Source organism: Anser cygnoides, chromosome 20 (genome assembly GCF_040182565.1).
Source record: "Anser cygnoides isolate HZ-2024a breed goose chromosome 20, Taihu_goose_T2T_genome, whole genome shotgun sequence".
In the NCBI taxonomy this organism is placed as follows: domain Eukaryota; kingdom Metazoa; phylum Chordata; class Aves; order Anseriformes; family Anatidae; genus Anser; species Anser cygnoides.
The window spans coordinates 5,852,985-5,866,556 of NC_089892.1; the positions used below are offsets into that span (position 1 = coordinate 5,852,985).

The 13,572-nt window shown below is 40.8% G+C and overlaps 1 protein-coding gene across 28 annotated transcripts in view; it reads left to right on the forward strand.

Annotated features, from left to right (window-relative positions):
* FNBP1 (formin binding protein 1) overlaps window positions 1-13,572 on the forward strand; it is a 97,570-nt gene that overhangs the window by 58,496 nt on the left and 25,502 nt on the right. For 11 of the 28 annotated variants that reach the window (XM_066980787.1, XM_048056897.2, XM_048056864.2 and 8 more), the window contains exons 7-10: window positions 3,433-3,561; window positions 5,327-5,473; window positions 10,649-10,846; window positions 12,202-12,384. In XM_066980787.1, the coding sequence (XP_066836888.1) occupies window positions 3,433-3,561; window positions 5,327-5,473; window positions 10,649-10,846; window positions 12,202-12,384 (657 nt within the window). Of the gene's footprint in view, window positions 1-3,432; window positions 3,562-5,326; window positions 5,474-10,648; window positions 10,847-11,791; window positions 11,819-12,201; window positions 12,385-13,572 lie in introns of all 28 variants that reach the window. The other 17 variants (XM_048056913.2, XM_048056932.2, XM_048056934.2 and 14 more) reach the window with 4 other exon arrangements.

The window sequence follows — 13,572 nt, forward strand, 5'->3', positions numbered from 1 at the left end:
GAAATCCCAGCTCTTGCTTGATCATCCCTGCACAGTTAAAAGGAGAGAGTGTGTTGGCTGAAAGCTGCATCACAGCATCGTCCTCCCATATCTGAAGGCATGGTCTGGTTTTCCAGAGACTGGGTATTCCAAAGCCTTTCCTCCTGAAAATGCTGTTCAGAGCAAATATTTTAACATTAATTCTAAAAGCCTGAAAAGTATCTTCTCTGAAGCTGTTTGCATGCAAAAGTGAGCAGTGAAGAAGATAAAAATAAATTTTCTGTGAAGCTCAACTGTAAATTACTCCCAAAATAGTTCCTGTGACTGTGCAGCTCCAGGCCACTGCATCCATTGCTCTGAATGTGACACTTAATGTCGTCGACTCATTTTTATCATTCTGTGCTTCAGCAGAATGCAGGAACCCAGTTATAAAATGTAATTCTGCTAGTACTAGAAGTGATGATGTTAGAGTAAGTGACATACTCAAATGAAGTAATAAAAAAATCTAGACTCTTTTATGTTTTTATTTTAAGAAACAAATACCTCATTGGAAAAGTATTTAAACAGTTTGAAGCTTGCCAAATGCATTAAATGGCCAGGAGAAACAAAACATCACTGGGGCTCTCATACAAAAATTCTTGGTTTTGGAATGTACCCAATTTTACTTATTCATCTGCTGCCTCCTCTTATTTGGGGCCAGTTAAGATAGTTTTGGAAACAGAGCATCTACTCCTGTATACACTGAGCTCAGGGTTACCATACCCCACCAGTGAGCTTGCTCATGAGAATGAACTCTGGAGGCTTAATGTTTGCTGGGTCTGACTGGAAATGTGTAATAGTGAATTTCTTGCTCTTCTGTTTCAAAAATAGAGTCAAGGGACAAATTCCTGAGTTGCACTACTTTTTTTTTTTTTAAAAAAAAAAAAGCTAAGTGGGACGGGGCCTTTCATAGAAGTCAGCTCGAACAATGGGCTGCTCTTAGGTAGCTGAGGAGAATGGGCCTCACAAATGAATATTGATCTCTGGCAGCTGGGACTTGAGGAAGGGGCTGGGAGACAACCGTACGTTACCCTTACAGCTGTCAGCCTTTCCATGGCTGACTTTGTTTTGCTCGTGTATTTGTGTTTGTAGTACAAGGCGATATTGTTTTCCACTTGTGTTCAACATAGCTATACATGAGTGCATGGATGATAAGGTTTAATAAATCATATCGAGCACTTGGGTAGAAAAATGATTGATATGGCTGCTTGGAATTTCATTGCACCAGGTAGAGTTCCCGATGCTGCTTCCTTTGCAAGAGTGAGTGGACAATTAAAACTCTTGGGGAACAGGCAAAGATGCAAGTTTTATATTGGATCTATTTATTTGGTCATAGTCACAATCTTTTCCATTTGATGCTACTGTTTCATCTCCTGTTACGCACTTAGTGCCCAGCATTTTTTCATTGTGCTTGAATTATTGTTTTTGTAGAAAGAATGTGAAAGGGGATCTAGGAAACTCCTTCAGTTGACTGCACTTGCAAAAGAAATAGCTGAATTGAGGCAAAATAAATTATTAGGTGAGAGGTGTGAGCTGGACAAGTGGAAGGGAAGCCTATTTCTTTTCAAATTGAGATTTGAAACCTTTTGGCAGAACTTGTTAGCTTCCAGTTATGATTACTAAAATGTTCCATGATTTGGTATTTCATGGATTTATTGTCAGGAAACTATTGTCTGCTTGGAACAGTTCAAAGGCTAACCCCTCTCTGAACTGTTTTCAATGGGAGCCCACTTCTTAGAATGTATTAAAATTATTTGTTGTACTGTTTTCCCTGAAACATCCCAAAATGCTTTAAATAATTTTTAAGCAGTCCTTCTCTCTCCTTTCTTAAAGGGGTCATTTTGAAATTTGAGGGAATGATCAAAACCTAATATTTTCTGAATACTTGCAGGACTGTTCCAGGGCTAGGTAGACAGCAGAGGGTGAGGAGGCTTCAAGTGCCTGAAAAATAAGCGCAAACAGGATGGATTAAATATACAACGCCAAAAAGCAAGGCTGTTGCTGGCTTCACTGGAGCAAGGATTTGAACCACAGCCATGGTGCCGGCTCTTCTGGGGCAGGTGGCAGTGTGAGGGGCTATATGGGAGCTGAATGAAAACAGCTCTGGATGGTTGGATGCAAATTGTGAATGAGCACGAGAGGAGAGTCTCAGCAAGTGAGCACAGGGTAGGGAGCGAAGGCAGGTAGGTGCAGGGAGCCATGAGGGAAGGGAAGGAAGAGTTTCTGTATGAAGGCCAGCAGCAAGGAAGGAAAAGGCAGCTAAATTAAACAGATGGGATAGACAGCAAGGGAATAATATTGGGCACTGAAACAGACAACAGAAGGCCTTGGGAAGCAGAACTGTAAGGAGAGTAATCTGAAAGTACGGGAGGGTCACTTGGGGACAGATTGTTCTAGGGAAAGAAGTGAGGGTAATTGCCCAGTGCTCAGCTATGCTGGGCAGCAAATGATCTGTGGGTAAAAATAAGAAGGTAATCATGTTTCAGCTGCTCCTCAGGCTCCCCTTTCCTTGCACACTGCATGCCAGCTCTGTCCAAAGAAGTGTACATAAAGGGCTTTGCAGAGAGTACAGTGGGGACACAAATTGAGATGTTTTGTCATGGGTACGTTGGCTGAAGCGTGTTAAATGGGACAAACCATTTTTGTCCCTCCCTTTTCTCTAAAAGATACTGCTAGCCAACAGGTAGGTAGTGCAGTAGAGAAAAGCAGGTGCCAGCCATTACGGCATACAGGGGATGAAGAAGTGTCCCGAAGTGTCAAAAAGCCTCTGCCCCTAAGGGGGCTACTAGAGGGGCAAACTTGTGGTGTTTAGTAATAGGTAGCATCTTCATGTAGTATGAAGAGAGGCAGTTTATGGAATGCAAAATGATTGATGGAACTAACATATTGCAACACAAAAAAAGGGTAGCAGCTCCAAGCATAAAGGGGAGACACTAGCTGGAGGAAGCAGGCACTGCCTTCTGCTAGATCTGTGGCAGCACATTTGTTCTATGAAGATGGCAAATGACTAGAGATGTTCATTCTGAGGATGCAGCTGAGCTGTGAGAGCTATCGCTTCTTAGGCAAACTAGGAACACAAGTCCTTCATATGCCAGATTTTGACCAATTTAACTGAAAATTCCAAATAGGAACAGGCAGGAATGTGTCGATTCAATAGAGGGCAAGGCCCTGCCACATTTAACAGAAGAAAGAGGACTGAATTTCCGGAGTGCACACTGCAGATTTATGCTTGAAGTAGATGAAATGTTTCACACACATCTGTGTATAGGAGTAAGCCGTAAGTGTATGTGTTCAGAGATCCATATGCTAATGTTTCTGTGCTGCCTACTGGTAAGGGTGGTAAGATGAGGAGTAATGCAGTGTAATTTATTTCCATGTAGTGGAAGTTATAAACTACTTTTGGCATTTCTTTAGGCAAGACAGCAAGCCCAGCTGCGACATCAAATGGCAGAAGACAGCAAAGCAGAATATTGTTCCACTCTACAGAAGTTCAACAGTGAGCAGCATGATCATTACTACACACACATACCAAACATCTTCCAGGTAAGACTCGCTGGCACTGAACTAGAGTAGCTCATACACTTGTGAAAAAAAATAAAGGGATGCATTGCATGTTGGCCCGATTCTATGATCCTGTTTTATTCTTTGGCCATTTTGTCATTGTTATCAAATTTTGTACGCAATCTGCTACCCCAAGTGATGGAGAGCTTGGGTATGTAAAAGTGTGCCTTTCTCTTAGGAGGAAGGCAACATTGAATTGTCATGGCAGATTACGGTAGTCCTTGGAATCGTCACAATTTGCTGTATTAAACTCTTGTGTCCATGCAGCTGGGGAATGAGAGCATTATTTGCATTGTTGGAGCAGGAGGCAGCTGGGCATCCTTACATCTGTAAAGCCTCACAGTCTTTATAACCTGTTTTGAAATCAGATTTCACAGATGTTTGCAGAATTATTGGGGAGTTAAACTCAATAGTGAATGTCAAAGGGTTTAAGCACGCTTGCTGAGTATGTCTTACCATGCCTAAAGAAAGACTGTAGAGAAAGTACAAATCAGATAGCTTTTTTTGTTCTGACTGAAGATCTGAGTGTGTGCTTGGCTGAACAAAGAGATTAATGTCATAGAACAGAAATTCTAAATGACTGTTCCATTGTAATGGGTCATGAGAGTCAAGAAGTGGAAAAGACAACCTCTTTAAGGGAGAAAATGTCACATGCTTATCATCTGATCAGAAATAACGGATACTTGCATAGCAAGCAAGCATTTTCTTATCCATAACTGTAGCTTCTTAGCTAAATGGACACCTTCTCTTTTGTTCATGGTATTTCAAACCAGTATCTTGAGATAAATTTTCCATGGCATCATATATAAAATTCTTCCAGTATATTTGTATTTAAACCTAAATCTGGTAAGTGCTCTGATTTGTAGGTGAGCATACTTATTTTAAGTTGTGCAGAAGATTCCTTTTCACTACCAGTGCTCTAGGAAGCTTTATCACTTCCTCATAGATGGTGAAATAAGGGAAAGAACAGAAATTCTTTACAGCACAACTTTTAACTGATCGTTTTTTGCTTTTGTTGCTTGCATATTAGTCAAGGTAATGGGAATTTCTAAGTTATCAATACTCAGTAAAATTCCTGCAGTCTAATGTGAAACAGCCAGTTCTTGTCCATGCCCTTCTGTATCCTGTTTTATAATCTGTTTTAACCGTGTTATACTACATTCACTTAGCCTCTGTTCTAAATCAGAGATCCATGGAATAGGTGCTGGAGATCGTGGCGTTGAATCCACCAAGTAACAGAGAGCATGTGTTGAGAAACACTCATGTAAACAATGTGTGATGTATAAGACTGCCCATAAACCAAAAATTATCTTCTTGGGGGAAGGGGAGAAAACAACATTTTTTTTTGTTCCCTTGGATTCTCCAGTGGAATGAAAATGAGCTCTTTCACAACATGTCGTGGAAAATGGAAGAGAATTTGTTGTTCCGGAAATTATGTTAACGGCCTTAAGAACCATTCTTACAAATGTCTAAAACTGGGATTTTTGACAAATCAGCATTTTTCAGCATAAAAAAAAATAATTGAAAAATTCTTACTAATAGTAACAGATTGCTTTTAGAGTGGGATTTAGATGTTTGAGGGAATGATACCATTTGCTGCCTTCATGAAAACAGCTGTCCTAGTTTGTCTATTCTTAAAAACATATTTAAACTATACATTTTAAAGCAGTGTTTGCTGGGGAGAAAAATGGGTTGAAACTGTGAAGCTACTCTTGATATTTGATCTGAATGAAATCTAATGTTTTAGAAAATACAAGAGATGGAGGAAAGAAGAATTGTGAGGATAGGTGAATCCATGAAAACTTTTGCAGAGGTCGACCGCCAAGTGATCCCTATCATTGGAAAGTGTCTGGATGAAATTACAAAAGCTGCAGAATCAATTGATCACAAGAACGTAAGTATTATATTGCTTGGATTGTTAATTGCTGTCTTTAGTACTGATCGCTTTGTATATGGAGATTCAAATCCTGGGTCCAAACCACGGTGAGGGCTTTATAGTCATAGAACTAGAATAAATGGTAGGCTTTTGTCCCAGACTACTTTGTCTGAGGTAGATTATCTCCTAAATCTTCTTAACATCTGGAAATGCCACACCTTTTTTCTTTTAGGAATATTCTTTCCTTTTGATAGGATAATGATTTTTTGAAATATTGTTATTGAAGAATAGGCTTCTGCCTAGAGTAAGGAAAATGATGGACATCATTAGAAGTGTCACAGATTCTTATTCAGATAGGTTCTATATCTAATAGTCAGAAAATGGAATGTTGCAGGAATGTCTGCTTGTTACTCTTATAATAGTAATAGAAGTATTTAAAGTGTTGGCTACATAAATTATTGCAACAACTCTGGCAAAACTTCTATTGTGAATTGTTTATTTGAAGAATTAAGACTTGCTAGCGATCTGTAAATGAGCTCTCACAAGTCTTGATTTCTGAATGTCGGAGTAAAAACAAGCCTTCCTGATGAAGGCCGATGAAGAGTTGGGCCGAGCTTGCTGATGTACAGTTAGCACAAGGGTGAATGTGTTTTCTATTTTCTTTTCAGAATGATCTGCTCTCTTTGTAAATGAAGTCTCTGCCTGCTCTTTCAGCCCTTCTCATGGATCACATTAGTGCTTCAAATACAAACAGCATGTGTCTTGCTGGCTGTTTGAAATTCCCATACGTCTTTTTCACTGGAATCTTTTCTAAGCTATTCAGTGCCCAGAGCCTGGAGACTGCAGTTAATTGGCAGCATAAGCCTGAGGCTGAGGTTTTGAAATGAATCCCCTACTTTTTGCTCAGCAGTTGCTCTCACAGAGAGCAGCATGGGAAACCAAGGAATCTGAAAGTTACTGTTTTGGGCTAGGAGAAGGGGGAGCTGGGGAACAGATTCCCATGTTTGAACAATGCACCCTTTTGGGGGTACAGTTCTTGGTGCTGTATGGTGAAAATTGCGCTAAGGAGAGATTCATTCTTAAGCCTACATTCTGCTCTGATGTTCAAGCACAGTCTGAGAGAAACTCACAAACCACTTAAGCTAGGTATTGGAACCAGCTTCACCACCACCACTGAATTTTCAGCTCAACTTGGTCTCTCTTGCACACAGATAAGTCAGACTGCTGGCTCACATGCACAAGTAGGTATTTTGAAAAAGGTATTTTGAGCATTGAAAACCAAGGGTTCTCCTGAAAACACCATGCTAACCAAAATGTATTTAACCAAATTTGTTACATCTGAACAATTACAAAGGGTTTAGCATGTTGTGTCTGAAAACAGGAAAGTCCATAAATGATTCTTCTTTTCTTAAAATATCATTAAGGACTTTTTATCTCAGGAACAGAGGTTTCTCACCTTCTTGATTCTAATAGAAGTGGCATGCTTGTTCCTGCCTTTTCCAAGATGCGGGTCCTGCCACTTTATAGTTGTGTCCATAAGTGCAGACAGTAGCAATTTAAAAGCTGTGTCTTCCCTATTTCCAGGTCATGTACTGCTTTGGCCGGTAATGCAGACTCTTACAGCAGACCTTTCCTGTCTCACCCCTTAAAATTGTAAGAAACAAGTTTCAGTTCTTAGACTATTGTCAGAAGAGTTTCTTTTCTTTGAAAGATCCAAATTGAAGGGTTTCTCCTTTGCTCATCTTTTTCAAGCCTGAACATTTTTGGATAGGAAAGTCACTAGATCTGAGCTGTAGTCAGCTTTGTAAATGAGGTCAGATTCCAGGAAAGTTGAATGCAAGGACAGCTGGTGATAATAGAACTAGTACAATGGTGAGCAAAACCAAGAGCCTGCTGAGCAGGAAAAGCTTTGTGTGAAACTCTGGGCCCACACAGACATGTGTTTCCCAGCTGGGAGGAGATCTCCAGGATCTGGTAATCATAAACAAAGTACAGTATCACCAAACTTGAAACGTATGAGCTCAGAGACTAGGGTACTGACAAAAGGCAGTGATGCATCTGGAGTTCATATTTAGCTCCTTATTGGTACTCTGGTTTTATTTTCACTCTTTTTGTCCAGCTATCGCATACAGACTTGCTGAAGAAGGAGAGAGGTAAATGAAAGTTCTTTTTTTGGTAACTTCAGAAACCAGGGCTTTGAATGGAACAGCCACAACTAGTATAGAAGACGTATTGGTCAGAAAGAAAATAATTACAGAGAAAGCACCAATTCTAGTGCTTTACCTTATGTACCACTGTGAGTCAGCTCTAGCTGAAACGATGTGAGAACCTGCAAGTTCTGCAACTTTTTTTTTGCTGTCAGGAAAACCTTACCAGCTGATGGAAAGGCATTATTGTTTTAAGAAGGAGGGGAAAAAAAGCACACCCTTGCACTTCATGTGGGTATCTCTGAGCTTTCTGATGATCAGTTTTTAGCTTCAGGTAGGTTTATTACAAACACAGACCTTTCAAGGGATTCCTGTGGCATCTGTGAACCGCTGATCAAAATTGTGTAGTACTGCAGTAAGTCAGGACATAGTTCCACAGTCAAGTGGTAACTGTGGAGGTGCAGGCTGCTAGGAACAGGCTTCCTTTCTACAGCCAGCTCTATAGGTGCTAGCAGGAGTCTGGAAAACCGTGTTGTTTAAGGGCCCCTGTTTCATTAGATGGTGTTGAGAACCAGAACGATACATGGAATAATTTAATTATTCTCTGCAGCTTAAATATGACAAAGTTCTGCCTCATGCCCCTAACAAAATGGCCAGTTGTTCGGGCTTAGTTAGGGAACTTGTAACTGTGCAAGTAGGATTGCTTTCTGCCCTCACCAAAGTGTGTGCAGCTCCCACTAATATCAATGGAAACTGGCTGGATATAGCTGGGAACGCTCGTTAGCCTTGTGTTTCTAATGCAGCTATAAATATGCTTCTTTTCCATGTCCTCTTTCTAATAACACAGAGGTCACATTGCAAGGGTGAGCTGTGGTGACTGCTAAGTGAACCTAGGCAGAATTGGCTTCTGAAGGCTCCAGCAGCAGATAGAATGAATTTGTTACGGGTCTGGGAGTTCCTGTTATGACATTATCTCTTCGTGATATATGGAGCATGCTGCATATTTTTAGCTCCATTGTAGTGGAAGGATGTTTTGACGAAATGGAAGGAACACTGTACAGTTAAAAAAGAAAAAAAAAGAAAAATGAAAGGCTCTAAGCATAGCATGAAATGCCTGTAAAGTGGTGTATGGAACCTCATGTGTGTTTGTCACTTCCTTCTTCACAATAATCGTCTTCACGATTATTGTTTAAAACCTCTTCAAATGCTTATATCTACAAAAGTTTTAATGTCAAACTGGGTTGAGATAACGGAGAAAGTGTTGTTTTACCTCCTTTAAAAGTTCTGGAGGAATTCTACAGTGCACCTAATAGATTGAGGATCTCAAGCCTTAATTTGCTATGCAATCCCCTGGATATTTTTGCAAAGCTTATCTTAGAGCAGTGTTTTGCTTAATTGTGTCTGGCCTCTGAATAAGTTTATATCCCACTAGATTTTTTGTGAACACTGTTTTACCTACGGACACGAGCAGAAGCTGTGAAATGCCTTCAAAGCAACAAGTTCATCTTTTTTCTCCAAGCAGAATGATGGTGCTGTTCTCTGGAGGCTAATGAGATTTTTGTGTGCTGTGGCACAGTTCCTCTAATGATCTTAGAGCGAAAACTGTTAGAACAGTATTATATAAAAAGCTCCCTTCCATAGAAGTTGAGTAGATCAAAAGTAGAATTTTTTTTTTCCAGAGGCCATTAGATCTAAATGCATTTGGCAAGCTGAAGTCCAAATCTGCATTTATGTATAATTAATTGTTTGTAAGCCTGTATAGGAAAAATGCTATATGTTGGGTTTGATTTTTTTTTTTTTTTTAAAAAAGCAAACCCACTGCAGAGTGTACAGGCAGTGTGTGGCTGACTTGCATCTAGTGCTCCTAGTGGCACCAGAAGGGTACGAGGCTTTAATGACAGCCCTGGAGTTAGCGGCCACTGCAGCACCAGGGTGCCTGGCTGCTCGCAGGACCCTGGGCTGCTCCAGTTGTAGGATAAAGCTCGGAAGATAAACTCCTGCCACTTGCTGTAGCTAAGTTCACAAGCACAGACTGGTTAACTCGTGGCAGTGTGGTCACTGGAGGTCAGGTATATAGGAGCATTTATCGGGGCTTTCCAGAAGCTTGCTTACAGCTGCATGCCCAGCAATTCTGTACCTCAACTTCGTTATGAGTCGCTTAACTTATCTGTTCAGTTACTGAAGTAGGATTTCTCTTCTAGTAAGTAAAGCTAACAATAATAAGCTCCTTGTCATTTTCACCAGTGGACATTTAAAAAAAAAAAAAGCCATTACAAGGGGATTGTATCAGAACTTTGATTTTTTGCATGGGTAACAAACCAGGGAGAAGAGTTGCTAGGTTGAGGTCAGGCTGCAGCTCGTGGAAGGCTGGAATGAGGAGACCTGAATTTGCTCTTCCTGAGCATCCTCTGCAGTTAGCTACAATGACTCATGCTGTAATGATCGTTTTGTATGGTTTGCTTTCCCAAATAGACCATAGTTTTTTTTTATCTGTTGGTATTTTAAGTAATGACTGGTCTCGGTGATACCTTTGCAAAAGGAACTAGCATTTTGTAACACAAATTATGGACTATCTGAGAGCAAAGGTCACCTGCGTTATTTCAGACATCGTTTTGTGTTCTATTCTGAAACTGAGATTGTGACCGTTTATGTTCCCAGTTGCAGTATGTTCTGACTGACACAGGTTGGGTTTCTTGTTGTTTTTAACTTCATTTGCTACTGAAATATCTGGGAACATTCAGTTTTACATGGCAGAGTGCCTTGTTTTGGTGGGATAATAGTCTCTGTGTATCTTTTTGAAGCACATCATGATAGTGAAAATAGTTCCAATGAAAAGTGCCTGGATTTTGGAGCAGAAAGTGGAGAAACTTATCTCGGTCCCAAGTTCTGGGAGGGTGTTGATTTGCCAGGATGAAACTGGTCCCTGTAAAGGTTGTTTCCCTCGAAGGCACCCTTGTTTGTCCTTGTGCGGTTCTTCTATGCCACCAATCTGATGACAGCCTTCATCTGAGGTATTTACTCTTGTACTGGATCTGTCCCATTTCAGGATTCACAAATGGTAATAGAAGCCTTTAAATCGGGGTTCGAGCCTCCAGGAGATGTGGACTTTGAGGACTTCACTCAGCCCATGAAGCGGACTGTCTCCGAATCCAGCCTTTCAAACTCCAGAGGGGATGGGAAGTCGGAGCCGAAGTTTGGTGGCAAATCCAAGGGCAAGTTATGGCCATTCATCAAGAAAAATAAGGTACTGACTTGCAAACTTGAGCTTAGGGCTAGGATGTTTGTAGTCAATAGCCTCTGTCTTGTCTAGTGAACCTGGTAATCGCAGTTTTTTAGAGAACTTTAGTTTCAGAAAGTTAATAACTAATGTCTTGCTATGGTGTTTTGTGCAAGTCTTTAGTTAAGTTTTTATATCTTTGATTTTTTTTCTTTGTAATTTCTTTAATTATGTTGCGGTTTTTATATTAATTTAACTTTGGTTGTCATGTCTGTGCCATGGTCCATTCCTGTTCCTAACTCAGAGAAGGAATTGTACACCACTTACGTAGTGTCACGTGTGCTAACTAACATGTTACTTTGGGGAAGCTTTAATGTGGCATTACTGTTTGACACTTCTAAAACTCTCCTTAGCTTTTCATTTGAGTTACCTTCTCAGTCTGTGCGCTGGGTTCTGCAGTTGGGTGGCGGGGAACAAGGAATTTCTGCAATTCATTCTCCTTAGCACAACTAACGGAGCACAACTAACTGAGCAGTTGACTTTAAAGACCATATTAACTGATGTATCCATTAAACCTTTCTCATTTCGCTGTCATATTTTACACCATAATGCATGGCACCATACATCTGGGGTTACCAGAACGTGTCAGGATGACTGGACTAGGTCAGTTTTCAGTAACACTGATGGAAGCCCAGAGCAGCTTCAGTGTTTTGATCTCCTTGCTCTGACCCTCATCAAACCACTTCTAATGATTCCAGTGAGTCCAAAAGTCCTACCTGATCAAAATGGGTCATTTCTCTTGTGCTGGTATAAGAGGGAACTCGGCTCTCTGGTGCTTTCATCAGTGTAGCCAGAAGCAAAAACCAGGACCAACTCCTGAGCAAATTCTTAGGGTCTGTAAAAGTGAAGTTTGATGCACGTTACTGAGGTATGATTTGAAAGCAGGAAGGAATGTGGTTTGTTGTTTTCCAGATAATAGAAACGCTACTGGGCACTAAGGTACCTTCCTTATCTGATCCATTTAAATTCAGGTATTTGAAAGCTCTATCCATATGCATTATTCTGAGCTGTCAACAGAGTGAGAACAGGGCAGTTTATGGGGATAGTGCTGCATGGAAGAGTCTGCATGAGCTTCCTGTCCAAATACTTTGTGTTACTGTTCTGTTGCATCACTTACTAAAAACTTCCATTTATCACATCCTTCATTTAACACAACTCTTAAATACTGCTCTCCCCCCTCCTTTGAACCATGGCCTTTAATGTTTAATTAATTGTTTTTTTTCTCTGGATTTCAAATATTGTTTTTGATGCTTATTTTCGTTTTGTGTTTTATCTTTTTATTTTGATTTTTATTCTGTCACTTCTCCATCTCTTATACGTAGCTTATGTCCCTTTTAACATCCCCCCATCAGCCCCCTCCTCCTCCCCCTGCCTCTGCCTCACCCTCTGCTGTTCCCAACGGCCCCCAGTCTCCCAAGCAGCAAAAGGAACCCCTCTCCCATCGCTTCAACGAGTTCATGACCTCCAAACCCAAAATCCACTGCTTCAGGAGCCTAAAGCGCGGGGTAAGTTCTCCTCTGGATACCTCTCTTTCTTTCTCTTTTCTTTTTCTTGCGCTTTTATTGCACGTTCTGTTACGTAAAAACTTGTTTTGTTTTGTGAATGAATCCGTTGTGTTTTATCATAACATGCAGACAAATCCAAGGAATCCCAACCTAGAAAGTCATTTGCAGTCAAAAACCCCACAATGAAACCACAAAAAGTGCAGTTCCTGATGGAAATGGCCTTTTTTTGGGGGTGGTGATGGTATGAAAGTGTGGTAGTCCAAAGTATAGAAGAGAGCTGAACTTCAATATTCACATACAAGTCACAAAGTCATTAATGTAGCCCTGCATATGTCTGTGGCAGAGTAGGTTTGGAGGAGTGCCGTTCAGAGGCTTACTATGAACCTGAAGCTGAAAGTTGCTCCCTTAGGTGGGAATTTTTCTTTTCTGCAGGGTGGATTGAGCTCAGTATCTCTGCCCAAAGGAGGGGAGTAAATTAGGAGGGATTCTAGAAAATAATTCTGGTTTCAGTTGGTGCAAGTTCAGGCATTTCCCTGAAAAGACCTGACACCACTTGGTGCAGTAGCAGGAACGTCACATCCCTGGGGTTTGTGGCTGAGAGGGCCACAAGTCTGTGTAAGCTTTCTGTTTTGGAGACTCAGCCTTATAGACAGCGCATCAAGTGCTGAAGTGTTTGCTTGTTTAAGTCTGAGTCTTCAGGTAAAAAAACATGAGATGTGAAATAGGAACAGATCCTAGGTGGTAATAAAGATGTTTATGTGGTTCAGGTGTCCTTTAAACCAGGGCTGCCATGCTGGTGATGCTAGGGGACTGAATTTAATGCAGCCACTAAGAGATGCTGATTACAATTGGCTCTAAATGTTTGGGGTTGGCAGTTCCCAAGGACCTGCCACTGTCCTGTGGAGTGAAGTTTCAGTAAGATAGGAAAATTTGATATGATTCTTGTAGAGTGCCTATGAAATCCTGCTCCTCAGCAAGTTTTTCATGTCTGCGCTGGGGCCTCCTAGAGCAGATGGTATGGATTGCACAGTTTTTCAAGTGACCATAGAAAAAATTAAAGTCCTGCAGGGTCTTTGACACTTCAAATATCAATGAAATACCTTTGCGTAAATACAAAGTTGAAAAACTATTTTCAATAGCCAGTAATAGCTGCCTTTCTTGCAAATTCTGGAGGAGACTTGAACTGAG